We start from the raw sequence: 23301 nt of genomic DNA, 5'->3' as shown, positions 1-23301 counted from the left end.
CTTTAGGTTATGGACTCTTCTCTGCCAACTTGCTGCCTGAGCGACTGGGCAGTTCAGCACGTGTTTACTTTAAATTTTTTTCCCGATATTGTACAAAATAATACACCAATGATTTCAGTTATGTTTTCAGACCACTGTTTCATTAATGGAAGAATTCGTATGTTTGTATTCTTATTGGAGTTGTATAGGGTTATATAGTTTAATCTTGAGAGAGAATAGCCTTTGATCAGTTTGATGCTTCTTTATTTATCCTCCTAATCTAAAAACTGCTTAATTTTCACGGATTTATGGTAAATATTGTGGGAATCAGAGGGGGAATTCGGTATGGAGTATTTTGTACAACATATGGCAGGTTTTCATAATTTCATTATGGCTTTTCCCAAATGTGATTGGTTTTATTTATTTGTTCATGGGGGAAGTATGTTGCAGGAACTTTCAACACTTTTGCCCTTCTCCAATTGCCCATGAAGTGAGAAACCCTGCTAAGAGTCAAACCATGTTGGTGGGTTTATAATTGCATGTTCATAAGTTATAGAGGCAGAATTAGGCCATTTTGTTTTTTTTAGTTGAGAGATACCGGGCAGAAACTTGCCCTTCGGCCCACCGAGTCCGCACCGACCAGCGATCCCCGCACATTAACACCATCCAACACACACTGGGGACAATTTACATTTATACCAAGCCAGTTAGCCTACAAACCTGTACGATTTTGGAGTGTGGGAGGAAACCAAAGATCCCGGAGAAAACGCACACGGTCTTGGGGAGAACGTACAAACTCCGTACAGTTAAGCACCCGTAGTCAGGATCGAACCCGGGTCTCTGGCGCTGTAAGGCAGCAATTCTACTGCTGCGCCACCGTGCCGCGCCTTCTGCCTTTTCCCAGAGTGAGGCGCAGATCGGTAGCCGCTCCAGTAGATCGAGCGCGCGGGCCACCGGACTTTAGACTTTGGAAATGGCGTCAAAACATGGTGGTGCCTGCGTGTGCAAAAATGCAAAAATAATTTCTCTGCGTGGTTGCGCATGTGACAAATAAAACACTATCGCACCATTATCCCTTGACACCCTTACTAATCAAAACATCTGTCAATCTCCGCCTTAAAAATACCCAATCACTTCAGGTTCATAAATTCTGAAATGATAGGACCAGAATTAGGCCTTTTGGCCCATCAAGTCTACTCCGCCATTCAATAATGGCCGATCTATCTTTCCCTCTCAACCCCATTCGCCTGCCTGCTCCCCATAACCCCTGACACCTGTACTAATCACCAGCCACAGCCATCTGTGGCAATGAATTCCACAGTGAACGAAACTAGTTCCTGCCATGAAATCCTTTGGTGAATTGATATGAAAATCCGGTAGTCTTGTCGCTGCTGTTACTGAGACTAGATTTTACTTTTTAAGTTGCAAATAACTATTTTCCAGTTGGCATGGCGATCAGTCATTCTAAGGTCCAGCTGCCTGTCCACTAACGTGTGCACAACATGAGTGCATCTCCAAAGATTAATGATATAGGTTCATATTGTTTGTGATTATGAACAAGCTTTACTCGGATTATGAAGGGCTTGCTATTCTCGGGCTTAAGCCGAATGAAGCCTAGTGTTTATGTCCAAATTGAACTGCTCTGACCAGACCCGTGGTGTGGGTCCGGAAGCATAATTAACTTCACAGTGATGGATTTTGAAAATGGGTTTCATTACCAATTGTATAGTATGCAGTGTGTTTTATTGTCATTCATTCTGAATGAATGTCCAATGGGTGTCAGGAGTTAGGGGGAGAAGGCAGGAGAATGGGGTTGATCGGGAGAGATGGATCAGCCATGATTGAATGGCGGAGTAGGCTTGATGGGCCGAATGGCTTAATTCTGCTCCTATCACTTGAACTTATAATGCAAAGCAAAGGAATTGTTCAAATACATCATCAAAAGTTTAGTTTATTAGTTTAGTTTAGAGATACAGTGGGGAAACAGGCCCTTTGGCACACTGAGTCCACGCCGATCAGCGATCTCCGCACACTAATACTATCCTATACACACGAGGGGCAATTTTACAATTATACCAAGCCAATTAACCTACAAACCTGTACGTCTTTGGAGTGTGGGAGGAAGCCGGAGGAAACCCTCACTGGACACAGGGAGAATGTACAAGTGCCGTACAGTTAAGCACCCGTAGTCAGGATCGAACCGGGGTCTGTGGCGCTGCGAGGCAGCAACTCTACCGCTGTGCCACCCTGACAAGAATTCAATTTCCTCCCTACCCATTGAAACAAAGAACAGCACAGGAATCAATGAAAAGCAGCACAGCCCTTTGGCCCATTCTGTGCCAACTAATCTTAAACTAATCTCATCTGTCTGCACATGGTTTACATCACTCCATTCCTTGCCTGTTTAATTGCCCGTCTACGTTGAAAACCTTCCTCGCAATCCGCAATTCCGCCACATTTCATGTTTCATGCAAACTTTTCAATCAGCCCACCTACATTTTTGTTTATGTCTGTTGTTTCCCAGCACTGATCCCAGTGGAACACCAGTGATCATTGAAATATGGTCAGAATAACATCCCTCCCCCATCTCCCTTGGTCTTCTATGGCCAAAGATAATTTTGAATCCGCTACTGGGAAATTGGAGGAACAGAACCTCATATTTCGCCTGGGCAGCTTGCAGCCCAGTGGTATGAACATTGACTTCTCCAACTTTAGATAGTTCCCCTGTCCCTCTCTTCCCCTCCCCCTTCCCAGATCTCCCTCTATCTTCCTGTCTCCACCTATATCCTTTGTCCCGCCCCCCTGACATCTGTCTGAAGAAGGGTCTCGACCCGAAACGTCGCCCATTCCTTCTCTCCTGAGATGCTGCCTGACCTGCTGAGATACTGCAGCATTCTGTGAATAAATACCTTCGATTTGTACCAGCATCTGCAGTTATTTTCTTATACCATATGAAGAAAGACTGGATAGACTCGGCTTGTACTCGCTGGAATTTAGAAGATTGAGGGGGGATCTTATAGAAACTTACAAAATTCTTAAGGGGTTGGACAGGCTAGATGCAGGAAGATTGTTCCCGATGTTGGGGAAGTCCAGAACATGGGGTCACAGTTTAAGGATAAAGGGGAAGTCTTTTAGGACCGAGATGAGAACAGAGAGTGGTGAGTCTGTGGAATTCTCTGCCACAGAAGGTAGTTGCAGCCAGTTCATTGGCTATATTTAAGAGGGAGTTAGATGTGGCCCTTGTGGCTAAAGGGATCAGGGGGTATGGAGAGAAGGCAGGTACAGGGTACTGAGTTGGATGATCAGCCATGATCATATTGAATGGCGGTGCAGGCTCGAAGGGCCGAATGGCCTACTCCTGCACCTATTTTCTATGTTTCTATTTTTCTACCACAAAGGACCTTGTTGAATGCTCCACTAAAGTCAATGTATGTACAACATCCACTGCTCTACATCAATCCTTTTCATCACCACCTCAACAAAAAACTCAATGAAGTTTGTAAGACGTGTCCTGTCTTGCATTAAGCCATGTGACTATCCCTAACTATTCCAGATGCGAGTAGATAATTTCCCAACCACTGATGTAAGGCTCACTGGCCGATAATTTGTTGAGCCATTGTTGGTATTTAATTGTCATGAATGTTAGCATCTTTGCTCAAGTAAGGCTTGGGAGTTAAAATGAGCATGCTATTTACTGGCTCCTCTTTTAGTCCTGACGCATTGTAACGGGCCCTTCGGTCCAACTTGCTCATGCCCACCAAGGTGCCCCTTTTACACTCGTCCCACCTGCCCATATCCCTCGAAACCTGTAGAAATGCTGTCTGACCCGCTGAGTTGCTCCAGCTTTTTGTGTCTATCTTCCCTCTAATCCTTTCCTAGTCCTGTCCAATTTTGTTATCTGCCCAACTATTATTATTATCTGCCTCAACTATTTCCTCCGGCAACTTTAAGCAATTTGTATACAGGACCTAAATTTCTTCTAAACACCAAAAGATTTCAGCTTTTTTTGCCATTAAAACAATACTCTGCTTTTATATCCACCCCCCCCCCAAAAAAAAGTGGATTAATTCACATAATTTTCCTTAATTTAATTTGCCCAGTCCTCTTTATTTCAATTAGAATGAGATTGAGCTGCTGAGCCCAAGAGACTCGGGTTTGATCCTGACTATGGAAGTTTGTACATCTATTCTAATTTTGCACAGTGGACACAGCTCCAGTTTCCTCACACAATCCAAAGAAGTATAGGTTTGTAGGTTAATTGGCTTGGTATAATTATAAATTGTCCTTGGTGTGTGCAGGATAATATGCGGGGATCGCTGGTTGGCGTGGACTCGGTCCGAAGGGCCTGTTTCCGCGCTGTATCTCTAAACTGAACAAAACTAAAATTAGAGAATAGTATACTCTTTGTGTCGCACTTTGTGGAAGACTATCTGAAACTCCAGATAGACCACATATTGTGGCTTCCCATGACCTATTCAGCTATATACAGCTATAAAATAATCTAAAAGATTCTCCAACAAAAAAAAACTCAGTGCTGAAGTAACTCAGCAGGTCAGATAGTGCCTCAGGAGGTCATTGATCGGTGAGGTTTCAGGTCGGGACCCTTCTTCTGTGTCTGCAAAAAGCACATGGAACGTCACACATCCATGTCCTCCAGATATACTGCCTGATCTGCTGGTTACTCCAGCACTTTGTTTTTGTTTTGTAGACCTGCATCTGCAGTTTAATGTGCCTCTAAAGGATTTTCCAGTTTGATTTTTCCCCCTCAGTAATCCACGCTGACCATGATTTATAATTTTCTTTGCACCCTCGAATAGAATCATAAGAGTAAAACAGCACAAAAATGGGCTCTTCAACCCATCTGTACTAATATCATTTACCCTGAGGGGTTGACCTTGGTCCTGTTGAAGTTGATTATAACCCTGTACGTACCTGGCCGGGTTCAGTAAACTCAGGAAATGAAATTAGGACTTTCCATGTCATGTAGCTTAATGATACTGTCCTCCACTCTGAGGAGTTATTTCCTTGGTACCCCTGTCTTGGTTCCCTCTTGTGCATTTGTCCCGATCTTACAGAAGCCACTTTTGACCCAGACTCGCTACCACATTTTGACCCAGACTCGCTACCACAGCCACATCTGCTTTCTTGGACATTAACCAATCGGATCTCCCGGTGGCTGAGCACTTCAACTCCCCCTCCCGCTCCCAGTCTGACCTTTCTGTCATGGGGCTCCTCCAGTGCCACAGTGAGTCCCACCGGAAATTGGAGGAACAGCACCTCGTATTTCGCCTGGGCAGCTTGTAGCCCAGTGGTATGAACATTGACTTCTCCAACTTTAGATAGTTCCTCTGTCCCTCTCTTCCCCTCCCCCTTCCCAGATCTCCCACTGTCTTCCTGTCTCCACCTATATCCTTCCTTTGTCCCGCCCCCTGACATCAGTCTGAAGAAGGGTCTCGATCCGAAACGTCGCCCATTCCTTCTCTCCTGAGATGCTGCCTGACCTGCTGAGTTACTTCAGCATTTTGTGAATAGAAGCCACTTTTAATGTGTCTTCAATTTTGAAAAGGGACATAAATCTAATCGTGCATGTGAAAATCAGAACACTGCAGATGCTGGAAATCTGAAATAAAAATAGAAACCGTTCGCCATAGCCAGGCAGCATCTATGGAAAGAAAACGAAAAGCATTTAATGCCTTGAATCGAAGATCTTTGTTAGAAATACTGTTTTTAAATGGTGCTTGAAAATGCAAAGGAAATCGGGGAAATCCTGGAGCTTGGCATTCGTGAAAGGTAGCAACATGCAGTATAAATGACCAGGTACAAGCCAACGTTTTTGATATCTGGGCAGGACTTTACATGTATCAGTGTACATTCCTCTTTTGAAAGGAAAACTGAAGGTTCAACTGAAACAAAAATGAAATGCCAGAAGTAGGTTTAGGTTTATTATTGTCACGTGTGCAAAGGTACTGTGAAGAGCTTTATTGTTGTATGTTATCCAATACAATCGGATAATATGATACATGAATGAATACAGTCATGTCAAACATGTACAAAAGACAGAGTGAAGAGAAAAATACCAGAGTGCAGAATATAGTTTAGTTTGGAGATACAGCGTGGAAACAGGCCCTTCGGCCCACAGAGTCAGTGCCGGCCAGCGATCCCTGCACATTAACACTATTCTACACACATTGTGGACATTTTACAACTTTACCAAGACAATTAACCTACAAGCCTGTACGTCTTTGGAGTGTGGGAGGAAACGGAGATCCCGGAGAAAACCTACGCAGGTCACGGGGAGAACGTACAAACTCCATACAGACAGCAACCGTAGTCGTGAGCGAACCCAGGTCTCTGGCGCTGTAAGACGGCAACTCTACCGCTGCGCCACCGTGCGTCCGTAGCCCCCCTTAGTTCTCAGCGTTATAGAAGAACCGTGTTAAGATTTCGGGTCAATAACAAGCCAGTGACTTGAAATGGTAACTCTGCTTCCCTCTCCTCGAAATACAGTGTGACCTGCCCCATATTTCCAGCCGTTTGTTTTTATTTTAGATTTACAGCATCTGCAGTCCATTTTACAGCCAAGATTTAGCTGGCTAGTGTAAATATTCTCGTCTGGAGAACCGTAGTGCAGTGCAAAAGCATCACGAACTGTTGTATTGATACCATCAAACATATATTGAACCTTGTAATATTATATAGTATATCTTTGAGGTAGGAAAGCACCTTCCCTTGTCCTGTTGTTGCCACAACAACAGCATGCAAAAATAATTGTATGATTTGCATTTTATTTTCTAGTTTCTCATAGAAGTGAAAAATTCCCAGCTGCACATCATTCCACCTGAATGGACAAAGATTTCCAGGTATGCAATATAGGAATTGTATTGTAAGTATATATAAACAGGACCACTTTTACTATTGTCTGCTAAGAAGGCATTTAGAAAGCAATGATATTGTGAACAATTACCAAACGATAACTCGAATTTATGAAGTACTTCATCACTTTTCCAGGATATTCCAAAGCACTTCTAACAATCAATGCATGATTTTATGATACTTTCTGTTGAGTGGACAAATCATAAGTGATAAGAGCAGAATTAGGCCATTCGCCTCATCAAGTCTACACCATTCAATCATGGCTGATCTATCTCTCCCTCCTAACACCATCGTCATTCATTCTCTCCAGAACCTCTGACACCCATACTAATCATGAATCTATCTATCTCTGCATTAAATATCCACTAACAGCCTCCACAGCCTTCTGTGGCAAAGAAGTCCACCCTCTGACTAAAGAAATCTCCTTACTAAAAGAACGTCCTTCAATTCTGAGGCTATGACCTGAGGCCTAGACTCTCCCACTAGTGGAAACATCCTCTCCACATCCACTCAATCTAAGACTTTCACTCTTGTGTTGAAATCACTTGGTGGCTATGCTCTGCAAAGTCTCACAATGTGAATGAATGTGTGCCAAATACTTTATCCAGTCTTTGATATAGGATATAATGATATGGATACCTGAAAAAATGTACTTCCCTTCAGAAGAAGCGACAGACTTATTTTAACATCTAAACTAAAAGATGGCTTTCCCTTCAGTGTGGTTGTGGCATGTGTTGTTTTTCTGCAGATGTGTCAATATTGAATGAGTACATCTGTCCCAAACAGGCACCACACAAAATAGCATTCATTAGACGCGGAAGGGTCTCGACCCGAAACGTCACCCATTCCATTTCTACAGAGATGCTGCCTGTCCCGCTGAGTTACACCAGCATTTTGTGTCTAACCTAGTTGTACATTTAGAAATCTGCAATGGGGAAAGTTTTCCAATTCAAGTCAAGTCAAGTTTATTTGTCACATACATTTGTCACAAGATGTTCAGTGAAATGAAAGGTCACCCACAGTCCAGCAATAGAGCAATAAAAATAAACAATTTCACACACAATCACAACCAACACAAAACAAAAAAAAAAGAAACATCCATCACAGTGAGTCTCCTCCAGGCACCTCCTCACTGTGATGGAAGGCCAGAATGTCTTTTCTCTTCCCCTGCCGTCTTCTCCCGCGGTCAGGCTGTTGAAGTTGCCACGTTCCAGGCCGCGCCGGACGGTGAAATGTCCGCAGCGGGCTGACCCAAGCCCCGCGACCCTGGACGGGCAAAGACGCTGCCGCTGCACATCGGGGCGGTCAGGGCTCCCGACATTGAAGCCCCCGCCGGGCGGTGAAAGGTCCGCAGTGGGCCGACCCAAGCCCCGCGATTCAGGGCGGGCGAAGACGCTGCCGCTGCCGGAGCTCCCAATGTCGGCCCCCACCCAGGGGCTGCGAGCTTCCGATATCCACGCGGCCCGCGGCCGAAGCCTCCGAAGGCGAGTCGCAGCCGCTCCCGCAGCGCCACCACAGCCTCCGAAGGCAGCCAGCTCCGTAGATGGTAAGTCCGGTCCGCGGGCTCTGCGAACCAGCGCCCAGGTGGTCCCAGGTGGAGGCCGCCAGTTCCAGGTGTTTGGCCGATGGTAGGCCGCAGCGGTAACGGAGACACCACCCAGGAAAAAGGTCGGGTCTCCGTTCGGAAGAGACAATTTTACAGTTCCCCCCCCCCCCCCACAGTACTCGACCACAAAAAACAGTACATCACATCTACACACTACAATCAAGACAAAAAACACAAAAGACACACGGACTGCAGGTAAGCCGCAGCTGCCAGGGCAGTGCAGGCGCAGTAAGTACTCTGCAACTAAGGAAGGATGCATTTATGCCATAAATTCATTAAGAGAAAATGATCATTGAGAACAGGCTTACTTTTTAAATGAAAAGCAAAGCAAAATTGTATGTAAATCAAACATCAGAAAAGAATGGTAACTAAGCACAGGAAAAAATGTGTCGTTCATGCTAGTGTTGTAAATACGACCTGCTTGCCTCACAATCGATGTAAACGCTTGGACCTGAATTCAGATGTGAGTGTGTTCTCGTTAAATTTGTGACTCCTACCCAAATCTCTGCAATTGTTTCAGCTGTGGAATTGGTTTTCATCTAAATTCCATGAGGTGTGAATGCGGAGAAGAATTCTTGTTTTTTTATTTATTTTGGTCTTTTCACACAGTGTTTTTGATTTTTCACATTCCACTTGGAAACTGGAGCATAGGGGAAATGTTACTTGGAAGAAGGCTAATTCTAATCAAGAATTATTTTACCTATCTCCGTGTTTAAAATTTTTTAAATATAAAAAAGGATAGAATTATATATTTTTTAAAAAGGGTGTCATAATATGTTCATTTGCTAATTCCTTTTAAGGAGTCGGATTTAGCAACAACTAGACCAAGTGGACCCGTTGGGCCCAAACCTCTCCTGCATTGGTGCAGCACCCTCTCCTCCCCACCTCCCCACTTCCCCCCTTCCCCCCCCCTCTCCCTCCTCCCTCCCCCCTTCCCCTCCATCCACTCCCCTCCTCCCTCCCTCCCCCCTCCCTTCCTTCGAGATAGATTTTAACTTTAAAATGTGAATAACTTTTAAAATATAACACCGATTTCAATGAAACTTCTTCCATTAGCACCAAAGGGACAACGGTGAGTAAGGTGGGCCTAAACTTGGCGAGCTATCGTGTACCATTTTGGCTGTAGTTCAGGAACAAACAAACAAACAAACGAGAGTTTTAGTATATAGATGCGATTTTTGAATGCTGTAACAAATTTTTGAATGTCTTGTCTGGGATTGAAATGAGTCGTTTCTTAAGAATTATTCAGTGGGATGCTTCATATTAAAAGTAATGCTTTATGTGAGATATTCCCCAATATCCTTTTTTTTACAAAAAAGGATTTTGTCTGTTTTTGTAGGAGATTAGAACTCGCTAGTTGATGTATTTGTCGATATTAAAGAAGTAATCTGATTACCTACCATCATGTTGCAATAGCCTGTGACTGCAGTGGTACAGTTACTGTGATATGCTACCCTGCAACATGGCCAGTTTCTGAAATGTAATAAAGCCACAGGGTGGGACATTTGCTATAAACTCAACACACACCAGCTGGAATTATTCTGGTATCATTGTAGGAAAATGTTTTTCATACCATTTTCGTATGCCTGTTGTGGTCATTTTCCTTCCAATCATTTATTGAATGTCCCACCGGGTCTGTGCCGATCAGCTATCACATATACAACAAGTTCCATCCTGCACACGAGGGACAATTTACAGAAGCCATTTAACTTACAAATCTGAACATCTTTGGAGTGTGGGAAGAGGTAAAAAGATTATGCATAAACCGGAGCGCCCAGAGAAAACCCACTCACAGGGAGAAGGTGCAAACTCTGTACAGACACAAACCCTATTTTATTCTTCCCACATTGCCATCCATCTCTCAAGATTTCACCACCACATGCCCAAGAGGCAATTTACACGGCCATTGAATCGACAAACCTGTGCATTTCGGGATGTGGGATTATAAAAAGGTTAGCACCTGGGGGAAACTGGTAAAGAAAGAGTGTAAGTTCCAAACAGACAGCACCAGAGGCCAGGTTGCTCAAACCGAGAGGCAGCAGCTTCACCGGCTGCTCGCATTGTCATATTTTGCTATTCTGACCTTCCATCTGGAATAATCACCTAGTTTAATTTACAAGGAAAGATGTGATCATTGCTCCATCGTTTAGCTGTGGTACTAATACTGTACACAGAGGACATGAATAAGAAATGTATCCGAGTGGCAATCCCAAGAGATAAAATAGCACTCGTCAAATGGACAAGGTTGTGGGTTTATATCTAACCAGTGGCAGCGGAGAAATTAAACTTGATGAATCGCATCCTGGTAGCCCATTAGTGATGGTTATGATATTTCCACAAATTCCGTCAGTGAATTTTCAATTTTCAAGTCTGAATCTTGACGCACGCGGTCAATCACACTGCGCCAATGGAAATATGTAACTGCGGTTTCCTTGAGACACTCGAGAAGGTTATCAAGAATGACAGCGGGATCTAGATCAGGTGGGTAAGTGGTCCGAAGAATGGCTAATGGAGTTTTATTCAGATAATTGTGAGGTCTTGCATTTTGGGAAGGCAAACCAGAGCAGGAACTTCACAGTAATAATAATAATAATAATGCATTACATTTATATAGCGCTTTTCAAACACTCAAAGACGCTTTACAGGGATTACTAGAACATAGAGAAGAAAATAAATAGATAAATAAGTAAACGAACAGAAAAAGGAGACGGAAGGTGAGGTGACGGTCAGTGGTTGAAGGCAGTGCTGAACAGGTGAGACTTCAGTGATGTTTTGAATGTGGTGAGTGAGGAGGAGTCTCTGACGGTTTGGGGTAGTGAGTTCCAGAGGGTGGGAGCAGCGATGGAGAAAGCCCTGTCCCCCCAGGATCTGAGTTTGGTCTGGATGGGGGGGGGACAGGAGGTTGGCAGCAGCAGAGCGGAGGGTGCAGATGGGAGTGTGTCTGTGGAGGAGGTCAGTCAGGTAGGATGGGGCCAGGTTATGGAGGGCTTTGTAGGTCATGAGGAGGATTTTGTACTGAATTCTCTGGGGGATGGGGAGCCAGTGGAGCTTGTAAAGGACGGGGGTGATATGGTCACGGATCGGGGAGTGGGTGAGTAGACGGGCAGCGGAGTTTTGAATGTATTGAAGTTTACTGATGATTTTTGAGGGTGAGCCATAGAGGAGGCTGTTGCAGTAGTCCAGACGGGAGGTGATGAAGGCGTGGATGAGGGTTTCTGCAGCTGTGGAGGAGAGGGATGGACGGAGACGGGCGATGTTTTTGAGGTGGAAGAAGGCTGTCTTGATGATGTGTTTGATGTGTTTGTCGAAGGAGAGGGTTTGATCAAAGATGATTCCAAGATTCCGGATGTGAGGGGAGGTGGATACTGGGAGACCATCAATATTGAGGATGAAGTTTTGGGTGGATTTGGTGAGCGTTTTTGGACCAATGATGATGATTTCGGATTTGTTGCAGTTGAGTTTGAGGAAATTTGATTGAAGCCGAGATTTTATTTCAGTGATGCAGTTTGTCAGTGTAGTGTGTGGTGGTGGAGATTGACTTGGTGGAGATGAGGAGCTGGATATCATCAGCGAAGCAGTGGAAGTTGAGACCATGACGGCGGATTAATTGACCATGGGGGAACAGGTAGAGGATGAAGAGGAGGGGGCCAAGGACTGAGCCTTGGGGGACACCTTGGGGGAGGGGAGTGGTGGGGGATTTACAGTTGTTAATGGAGATGAACTGGTGCCTGTCGGAGAGGTAAGATTTGATCCAGGATAGGGCTGTGCCGGTGATGTTAAAGGAGGTTTCAAGTCGGGTGAGGAGAATGGAGTGATTTATGGTGTCAAAGGCGGCGCTGAGGTCAAGTAGGATGAGGATGTTGAGGTTGCCAGCGTCAGAGGAGAGGAAAAGGTCGTTGGTGATTTTGAGGAGCGCAGTTTCAGTACTGTGGTTGGAGCGGAATCCGGATTGGAAAGTTTCATACAGGTTATTGGTAAAGAGGTGGTATTTGAGTTGAGAAGCTACAGCGCGTTCCAAAACTTTGGACAGAAAGGGTAGATTGGAGATGGCAGGGCCTTGGTGTGTGTTGTAGAGCAAGGGGGATCATGGAACAGAAGTACCTAGAACCGTGAAAGCGGCATTGTGGGTAGATAGAGTGGTGAAGAAACCTTTTGGCACTTTGGCCTTCAGTTAGGGAATTGAGAATATAAGTTGGGATGTGATGCTCCAGTTGTGCAAGACATTGCTGAGGCCGCGATTAAAATACTGCCTTCAGTATTTAATACCCTTCTGTAGGAAAGATGGAGAGAAGATTTATGAGGAAATTGTTATTGAGCTGGAGAGAAGATTTATGAGGAAATTGTTGAGATTTGATGGCGCAGCGGTAGATTTGCTGCCTTACAGCACTTGCAGCGCCAGAGACCCGGGTTCGATCCCGACTACAGGTGCTGTCTGTATGGAGTTTGTATGTTCTTCCCGTGACAGCGTGGGTTTCCTCAGAGTTCTTCGGTTTCCTCCCACACGCCAAAGACGTATAGGTGGCCAATTAGGAAAAGGGGAGATGCAACGAGACCTGGGTGTCATGGTGCACCAGTCATTGAAAGCAAGCGTGCAGGTGCAGCAGGCAGTGAAGAAAGCTAATGGTATGTTAGCATTCATAGCAAGAGGATTTGAGTATAGGAGCAGGGAGGTTCTGCTGCAGTTGTACAGGGACTTGGTGAGACCGCACCTGGACTATTGTGTACAGTTTTGGTCTCCTAATCTGAGGAAAGACATTCTAGCCTTAGAGGGAGTACAGAGAGGGTTCACCAGATTGATCCCTGGGATGGCAGGACTTTCATATGAAGAAAGACTGGATAGACTAGGCTTATACTCGCTGGAATTTAGAAGACTGAGGGGGGATCTTATAGAAACATATAAAATTCTTAAGGGGTTGGAGAGACTAGATGCAGGAAGATTGTTCCCGATGTTGGGGAAGTCCAGAACTAGTTTTTCGCATAGGGTGACGGGTATATATATATATATATATTTTAAAAAAAATATATATAATTGGTGCAGGAGTAGGCCATTCGGCCCTTCGAGCCAGCACCGCCATTCAATGTGATCAAGGCTGATCATTCTCAATCAGTACCCCGTTCCTGCCTTCTCCCCATACCCCCTGACTCCGCTATCCTTAAGAGCTCTATCCAGCTCTCTCTTGAATGCATTCAGAGAATTGGCCTCCACTGCCTTCTGAGGCAGAGAATTCCACAGATTCACAACTCTCTGACTGAAAAAGTTTTTCCTCATCTCCGTTCTAAATGGCCTACCCCTTATTCTTAAACTGTGGCCCCTGGTTCTGGACTCCCCCAACATTGAGAACATGTTTCCTGCCTCTAACGTGCCTGCCTCTATATGGAGTGAGCTGTCAGAGGAAGCAGTAGTAATTAGAATATTTAACAGTCACATTGGCAGGTTCATGAATAGGAAAGATTTAGTGGAATTTGGGCCAAATGCGGGCCGATGGGCACGGCTTAGATCGGGCATCTTGGGCCGAAGGGGCCTGTTTCCGTGCTGTATGATTCTGACTCTCCAACTGGCTGTGACCCGATTTAGATTGGTGGAAAATAAATATGTTGTTGTCTTTTGCAAAGAGAAGGAGCAAGTGGAATTCAAGTCGGGAGCTGCACAAAGTAATGACTCTGGAGATTCGACGCGGGAATGATATCTGGGGCAATAATGTTTCAGGAAGTCTAGTAAGGGAACAGAATACACGGTAAGTGGGAGTGGAGAGAACGGGGGAACCTTGGAGTGTATTCCTGCACATTTAAGGTAGCAGAGCAAGTCATTAAGGTGGATTAAAAAGCCCCTACAAAAGTGTCCTTTATTAGCTGAGGCATACGATATGATACGATAGAACTTTATTTATCCCAGGAGGGAAATTGATCTGCCAGCAGTCATAAAAACACAAAATACATGAAACATGAAATTAAAGTGACAAGTGGAAAGGATTTGGGATGTGCAAAGATTGGGGGGGGTGGGAGTGGGTGGGTTGGGGGAGGTGGGGGGGGGGGGGGGGGAAGGGAGGGAGGGGAGTCAGTCTACCCCGCGACAGAAGGGGGAGGAGTTGTACAGTTTGATAGCTGCAGGAAAGAAGGGTCTCCTGTGGCGTTCTGTGCTGCATCTTGGTGGAACCAGTCTGTTGCTGAAGGTACTCCTCAGGTTGTAGACTAGAATAACAGAGGTTAGGTTTAGAACTGGGCACAACATTAGGTAGACCACAGCCCGAGGACTGTGTACATTGTTGCTCACTGCTTTTCAAAGAAAGTCTGTTTACAGTGCAGAGGATGGAAATAGCAGGGATTTTGGTCACGACCATTTATTCCTGTTAAGCTACGGGAAGGTTGCCAGAGTCTTTGAGGGTTTGCAAAATCACACGCTGTTCAAAAGGGGAAGGTGGGTACACCAGGTCAACTGATGAAGGTTAACCCAAAATATTATCACTTGGAAAAATATCTGCAGAAACCAACACGCTGTAGTCTGACTAATTTCCATGCGATCTTTGTTGAAGTTTTTAAAAAAAAGTATTATTAGATAATACGATTGATATTGTGTATTTTGACTTCCAATAAGCTTTTGATGAAGTATATAATAATAGACTCAGCAAACTTGAAACTTATAGAGGTAAATGGATGGTGGCAATTTAGTTAATTTTTTTTATCTGAAGTTCTGGAAGCATACGGCGTGAATGGTTGTTTTAATTTTAGATTTTAGGAGTCCTTTAGGAGATGGTATGAGGACCATTGTGCTTTTTACAATGTATTCATGACCTGAAGTTAAGTCAAGGGAGCTCGGCGGCATCTTTCAGTTTCTGCAAAATTGCGTCGTTGTGTGGGTGTCCAAGGAATTTGATTGTCAGAATCCTGTCCGTGTAAGAAATCCAGATGGCAAGTTCAAAGAAAGATTGGGTTATCGACCAAGCTTTGGGTGTTGTCTTCCATATTCATTCTTCTTATGTTTCTTTGTTATTGCCGCAGCCCAATAGAAAATGCCATTCTTATCCTTCCTTACACATGTATTTGATAAAATTATTGGGCGGCGCAGCGGTAGAGTTGCTGCCTCACAGTGCCAGAGACCCAGGTTCGGGTGCGTGTCTGTGCGGAGTTTGTACGTTCTCCCCGTGACCTGCGTGGGTTTTCTCCAGGATCTCCGGTTTCCTCCCACACTCCAAAGACGTGCAGGTTTGTAGGCTAATTGGCTTGGTAACAATTGTAAATTGTCCCTAGTGTGTGTAGGACAGCGTTAGTGTGCGGGGATCGCTGGCCGGCACGGACACGGTGGGCCAAAGGGTCTGTATCGCCTGTTTTTTTTTTCCAATCTTCTTTTGAAAGCCTTTCCTTGGATTGCACTACAGAGTATGGCTTATGGTATCATCTGGTCATTTGATTAGTTGCAGTGAAAAATATTTTAGATTAAAAGCTTATGGAGAATGAGGTTTTATTAAATCAGTAGCAGAAACCACTTATATTTACCCAAGCACTGCAAGAATGTACACGATTAAGTTATTGTGACCTCTTCCTGCTACCAAAGAATGTGTAATGTAGTCAGTTGGTTTACTCTCCAACAGAGATAGTATATAAATCAAACACATGTTTTGAAATTATATATTTCAGTTAACATTACTTGACTAAGATTAATATAGTTATTACATAATGTTGTTTCACCTTTTAAACCAAATTGCTGTGTTCTTTACACAAGACCATAGAAAGCCATACAGCATAGAAACAGGCCCTTCAGCCCAACTCATCCATGCTGACCAAGATGCCCAAGTAGTCCCATTTGGCCCATATCCCTCGAAGCCTTTCCTATCCATGTAACCATATAACCATATAACAACTACAGCACGGAAACAGGCCCATTCGGCCCTACCAGTCCACGCCGACCACTCTCTCTGACCTAGTCTCATCTACCTGCTCTCAGACCATAACCCTCTAATCCCCTCTCATCCATATACCTATCCAATTTACTCTTAAATAATAAAATCGAGCCTGCCTCCACCACTTCCACCGGAAGCCCATTCCATACAGCCACCACCCTCTGAGTAAAGAAATTACCCCTCATGTTACCCCTAAACTTTTGTCCCTCAATTCTAAAGTTATGTCCCCTTGTTGGAATCTTCCCCACTCTCAAGGGGAAAAGCCTACCCAAGTCAACTCTGTCCGTCCCTCTTAAAATTTTAAAAACCTCTATCAAGTCCCCCCTCAACCTTCTACGCTCCAAAGAATAAAGACCCAACCTGTTCAACCTCTCTCTGTAGCTTGTGCTGAAACCCAGGCAACATTCGAGTAAATCTCCTCTGTACCCTCTCCATTTTGTCGACATCCTTCCTATAATTTGGCGACCAGAACTGCACACCATACTCCAGATTCGGCCTCACCAATGCCCTGTACAATTTTAACATTACATCCCAACTTCTTGTACCTGTCCAAGTGTTTGTTTTAAATGTCATTGTATCTATTAAATGTTGTTATTGCATCCCAAAGTCTGAGTGTCCTGCTAGGCTGTTGCTTTTATCATGTATCTGTACACTGCGGATGGCTTGATTGTAATCATGCATGGTCTTTCTGCTGACCGGATAGCACGCAACAAAAGCTTTTCAATGTACCCCGTTACACGGGACGATAAACTAAACTTTAACTTTTTACAAAGAGTTCCTGCGTATTTATACTTTGTGCTTTTTAATCATTGCAAAGAAATGTACTTAAAACCGAAAACAAAAACTGTAATCTTAATGGGCAAGTGCTATGAAGTGTTTTTGACTCTAATGAATGGGGAGATAGGTTAACAGAATTTGGATAAAACTTAAATGTTTCCGAGATCCTGCTGCAAAGGTCATGGACATTGCTGTTGTCCACAGTCACCATTGAAACAGGTCCCATTCCCATGTGAAGTTTATGTACCGGCTCTAAACCTGCCCCTCCGACAAATCCCTGGTTTGACTTTCCACAGCATAACAGAGTACTGCCTTGCTCGTAATACTGGCAATGTTCCAGCCAAAGTTTGAATGATATTTTCTGGTGTTTATTCCTATAACTGCAATTTTAGATTTGTCTCTAACTGTTCTCCTGCACTAATGACATTTTTACCACCCATGCCTTTCGGTTGCATTAGTTTTCTAAGGGACGGCACAGTGGCACAGCGGTAAAGTTGCTGCCTTTCAGCGCCAGAGACCCGGGTTCGATCTCGACTAAGGATGCTCTATGTACAGAGTTTGTACGTTCTCTCTGTGACCGTGTGGGTTTTCTCCAAGATCTTCGGTTTACTCCCACACTCCAAAGACCTACAGGTTTGTAGGTTAGTTGGCTTGGTTTTAATGTAAAATTGTCCCTAGCGTGTGTAGGATAGCGTTAATGTGTGGGGATTGCTGGTCGGTGCAGACTCGGTGGGCCGAAGGGCCTGTTTCTGCGCTGTATCTCTAAACTAAACTAAACGAATTGCTTTGATGCATCCACGTGCTTTGTACCTTGCATTACTTTGCTAAGCATGTTTGTTTTATTCTGCATTTTAAAATCTTTGGCAAAGAGGTAGAAAGCTGAAACTTGCCTTTAGTGGAGCGAGGAGTGAGCACTCTAAATAACAGCTACTGGATTCGCTCTTAAAAAATATATTTTTAATACAGAGACAAAAGTAATATTTCTGTAAAGTCGGAATAATTGCTTTTTCCTGTCTGAATCATTGAAATCAATGTAAACATCCACACTAACAGCATTGATTCTAACTTCTGCCTCCTGCACCCTCCCCACAGAAAACAGTTGGAAGGACTCTTATAATTTCTATTTCTCTCTTCGATTTGTAAATCTATGGACCTTTGTTGACACAGAAACAGATTAATAGATTCTTAGGTCTTGCCAATGAACAAAGTTGTTTTTTTTCTCTTGCACGGAATCTCTGCTCATTGAATCAGTCGACATATTGTATTTTATTTTAGATTTGGGAACCATTTAAAAGGACGTAAATACCCCACCAAAAAATTGTTTCGGCCATATTTTTGGGGGATAATAAAATATTGGGACATACACTGATGAGCCAAAACATTATGACCACTGCCAGATAAAGTGACTAACATTGATTATCTTGTTACAATGGCACCTGTCAAGGGGTGGGATATATTAGGCAGCAAGTGAACAGTCAGTTCTTGAAGTTGATGCATTGGATGCAGGAGAAATGGGCTGGAGTAAAGACCTGAGCGACTTTGACAAGGGCCAAATTGGTATGGCCAGAGCATCTCTGAAACGGCAAGGCTTGTGGGGTGCTCCCGGTCAGCAGTGGAGAGTACCTACTGACAGTCTTAATTATGAATTGTATGTTTGTGTTGTCATTTGTGAGAGGAGCATCAAGGCACATTCCTTGTATGTGCACATACTTGGCCAATAAACTTATTCATTCATTCAGCGGTCCGAGGAGGGACAAACCACAAACCGGTGACAGGGTGTTGGGCGCCCAAGGCTCATCGATGTACGAGGGCAACGAAGGCTATCCCGTCTGGTCCGAACCGACAGAAGGTTTACTGTGGCACAAGTCACAGAAAATGTTAATGGTGGTCACGGGAGGAATGTGTCACAATACACAGTGCATCGCACCCTGCTGCGTATGGGGCTGCATGTCCGCAGAGTGCCCATGTTGACCCCTGTCCACCGTCGAAAACGCCTACGTTGGACACGCGAGCGTCGGAAATGGACCTTGGAGCAGTGGAAGAAGGTCGCTTGGTCCGATGAGTTTAGATCGCGTGGATGGCCCATTAGTGTCCCATTAGTGTCTTCGTACCTTTTCAATTCCTCAACTCTATCCACAGTGACTCCACATCGTCAATCCCTATTTCACACCTCGCAAGGGACTGTATTGCATCCCTCACCAACAGAGCTACCCCACCTCCTCTGCCCACCAGCCTGTCCTTTCTTTAGGACGTATAACCCTGAATATTCGGTTCCCAGTCCCGATCCTCCTGCAGCCACGTCTCTAATCCCCACAATGTCATATCTACCAATCTCTAACTGAGCCTCAAGCTCATCCACTTTACTTCTTATACTTCGCGCCTTCATATATAATACTTTTAATCCATTACTCTTCTCACCTTTCACATCGATTCCTATTACACTTGGCCATACTTTCCTATCCCTTCGTGAGCTTTCTGTCCTGTTAATTCTGGAGTCTGTCTTAACTTTTCGTATTCTCTCTTTCCCTTTAACTCCATCCTTGTCTACCCCCCCCCCCACTATTTAGTATAAACCCACCCGTGTAGCAGTGGCAAACCTGCCTGCCAGAATGCTGGTCGCCTGTTGAGGTGCAACCCGTCTCTTTTGTACAATTTACCCTTACCCCAAAACAGATCCCAGTGGTCTAAGAATCTAAATCCCTGCCCCCTGCACCAGCTCCTCAGCCACACATTCAGATCCCCTATCTCCCTGTTCTTGCCCTCATCAGCACGAGGAACTGGAAGCAAACCGGAGATAACCACCCTAGAGGTCCTGCTTTTCAGCCTTCTTCCGAGCTCTCTAAAGTCACGCTGCAGAATATCCTTCCTCTACTTCTCGACGTCGTTTGTGCCGATATGCACTACCACTTCCGGCTGCTCACCTTCACCCATGAGGATGTTCTGCACTCGGTCCGTGACATCTTGGACCCTGGCACCAGGGAGGCTGCACACCATCCTTGAATCCCGCTTGTAGCCGCAGAAACCCCTGTCCGTACCTCTCACGATAGAGTCCCCTACTACCATGGCTCTGCCTGACGTTGGTCTCTTCTGCTTTGCCTCAGCACCACGTTTTGCATCGGACTTGTCTGCCGCTCAGACCGGCAGTGTCTTCTGTCCCGACAGCTTCCAAGAGGGTGAACCTGTTTTCAAGAGGTACAACCCCCGGGGTCTCCTGTACTCCAAGCTTCCTTCCCTTCCTCACCGTCACCCACCTTCTCCCTTCCAGTACCTTCGGTGTAACGATCTCGCTGTAGGTCTTGTCCAGGAACGTCTCGTTTTCTCGGATGATCTTGAGGTCATCCAGTTGCCTCTCCAGTTCCCCAACACGGGCCTTCAGGAGCTCAACCTGGACGGAATTTCCACATTTGTCGCAGCCAGAGGCACCAGCAGTGTCCCTGACCTCCCACATCCTGCAAATATCACACTGACTCAACTTACCTGTCATGTCCTTGCAGCGTCTCACCCTCTCCAACTTTTGGCGTAGTCTCCTCCCTCAGCCTCCTCGCCAAAGACTCGGACTTTTCTCACCAGGCACTTTTCTCACCAGGCACTTTTCTCACCAGGCACTTTTCTCACCAGGCACTTTTCTCACCAGGCACTTTTCTCACCAGGCACTTTTCTCACCAGGCACTTTTCTCACCAGGCACTTTTCTCACCAGGCACTTTTCTCACCAGGCACTTTTCTCACCAGGCACTTTTCTCACCAGGCACTTTTCTCACCAGGCACTTTTCTCACCAGGCACTTTTTTCACCAGGCACTTTTCTCACCAGGCACTTTTCTCACCAGGCACTTTTCTCACCAGGCACTTTTCTCACCAGGCACTTTTCTCACCAGGCACTTTTCTCACCAGGCACTTTTCTCACCAGGCACTTTTCTCACCAGGCACTTTTCTCACCAGGCACTTTTCTCACCAGGCACTTTTCTCACCAGGCACTTTTCTCACCAGGCACTTTTCTCACCAGGCACTTTTCTCACCAGGCACTTTTCTCACCAGGCACTTTTCTCACCAGGCACTTTTCTCACCAGGCACTTTTCTCACCAGGCACTTTTCTCACCAGGCACTTTTCTCACCAGGCACTTTTCTCACCAGGCACTTTTCTCGCCAGGCACTTTTCTCGCCAGGCACTTTTCTCGCCAGGCACTTTTCTCGCCAGGCACTTTTCTCGCCAGGCACTTTTCTCGCCAGGCACTTTTCTCGCCAGGCACTTTTCTCGCCAGGCACTTTTCTCGCCAGGCACTTTTCTCGCCAGGCACTTTTCTCGCCAGGCACGTTTCTCGCCAGGCACGTTTCTCGCCAGGCACTTTTCTCTCCAGGCACTTTTCTCACCAGGCACTTTTCTCACCAGGCACTTTTCTCACCAGGCACTTTTCTCACCAGGCACTTTTCTCACCAGGCACTTTTCTCACCAGGCACTTTTCTCACCAGGCACTTTTCTCACCAGGCCGCTCCCTGACAGCAAGCCTTACTTATATTAGCTGTTTAATTGACTAATTAGCTAACTTACCAATTTGCTAATGTAATTGCTCAGCCAATCCCCGCACTCACTCCTTCACCTGCTGCTCCTCTGCCGACCTTGTGTTGTAGGCTGGTCCTGACCTTTTTAAATTCCCCCGCTCCTGTAAAAAAACCAGTGAAAATCTCCGAGAGATTACCTGCTCAGCCATCCCTGCACTCACTCCTTCACCTGCCACTCCTCTGCCTATCTAAACATCGTTGCAGACCAGGTACACCCACCCCTTCCCAATCTCGTTGTACCCCTGGGTACAATGACAATAAAGATATATTGTATTGTATTGTATTGTATTCCCTGATAGCAGTGGCCTTTTTCAGCAGGATAATGCCCCCTTCCACACTGCACACATTGTTCGGGAATGGTTTGAGGAACATGGTGAAGTGTTCACGGTGTTGCCCTGGCCACCAAATTCTCCAAACCTCAATCCTTAACAAATTTACACGTGACTGTTAAAATATAGGGCATAAAAGCAGGTTTAATGGAGTGAAGCACTAGATGGCATGTTTTATCATATCATATCATATCATATATCTACAGCCGGAAACAGGCCTTTTCGGCCCTCCAAGTCCGTGCCGCCCAGTGATCCCCGCACATTAACACTATCCTACACCCACTAGGGACAATTTTTACATTTACCCAGCCAATTAACCTACATACCTGTACGTCTTTGGAATGTGGGAGGAAACCGAAGATCTCGGAGAAAACCCACGCAGGTCACGGGGAGAACGTACAAACTCCTTACAGTGCAGCACCCGTAGTCAGGATCGAACCTGTGTCTCCGGCGCTGCATTCGCTGTAAAGCAGCACCTCTACCGCTGCGCTACCGTGCCGCAGGTAGAATAAGGAGAATAGGTAGAATAGGTAGAATAGGTAGAATAAGGAGAAATGATTGGAACTGAATGGCAGAGCTTTAGGTGCATGCAAGAACAGATACTTAAAGTTATAAGTGATATGAGTAGAATTAGGGAATTACCATTACAATTCATCAGTTCTGTCCATACTGATTCTACATCTCCTGATTCTATGTCATCCCTTGCAAGGGACTGAATATCATTCCTTACGAACAGAGTGACCCCACCCCCTCTGCCCACCTGATTGTCTTTTTGATAGGTCGTATACCCCTGAATATTCAGGTCCCAGCCCTGGTCCTCTTGCAGCCATGTCTCTGTAATTCCCACAACATCATACTTGCCAATATCTAACTGAGCCTCAAGCTCATCCACTTTATTTTTTATACTTCGCGCATTCAAATACAACACTTTAACTTCGGTCATAAGTGATAGGAGCATTATTAGGCCATTCGGACCATCAAGTCTACTCTGCCATTCAATTATGGCTGATCTATCTCTCCCTCCTAACCCCATTCTCCTGCCTTCTCCCCATAACCTCTGACACTTGTACTAATCAAGAATCCATCTATCTCTGCCTTAAAAAAAATATCCCCAGCCTTCTGTGGCAAAGAATTCCACAGATTCACCACCCTCGAACTAAAGAAATTTCTCCTCATCTCCTTCCTAAAAGAACGTCCTTTAATTCGAAGGCTATGACCTCTAGTCCTAGACTCTCCCACTAGTGGAAACATCCTCTCCACATCCACTCTATCCAAGCCTTTCACTA

The 23301-nt window shown here is 45.1% G+C and overlaps 1 protein-coding gene across 1 annotated transcript in view; it reads left to right on the top strand.

The window, feature by feature from the left end:
• msh3 (mutS homolog 3 (E. coli)) overlaps window positions 1–23301 on the top strand; it is a 254529-nt gene that overhangs the window by 77629 nt on the left and 153599 nt on the right. Inside the window, exon 16 of the mRNA XM_078396561.1 lies at window positions 6775–6839. Coding sequence (XP_078252687.1) covers window positions 6775–6839 — 65 coding nt within the window. The remainder of the gene's footprint in view (window positions 1–6774; window positions 6840–23301) is intronic.

This window comes from Rhinoraja longicauda, chromosome 3 (genome assembly GCF_053455715.1).
Source record: "Rhinoraja longicauda isolate Sanriku21f chromosome 3, sRhiLon1.1, whole genome shotgun sequence".
NCBI lineage: Eukaryota > Metazoa > Chordata > Chondrichthyes > Rajiformes > Arhynchobatidae > Rhinoraja > Rhinoraja longicauda.
This window is presented reverse-complemented; position numbering and strand designations above follow the sequence as displayed.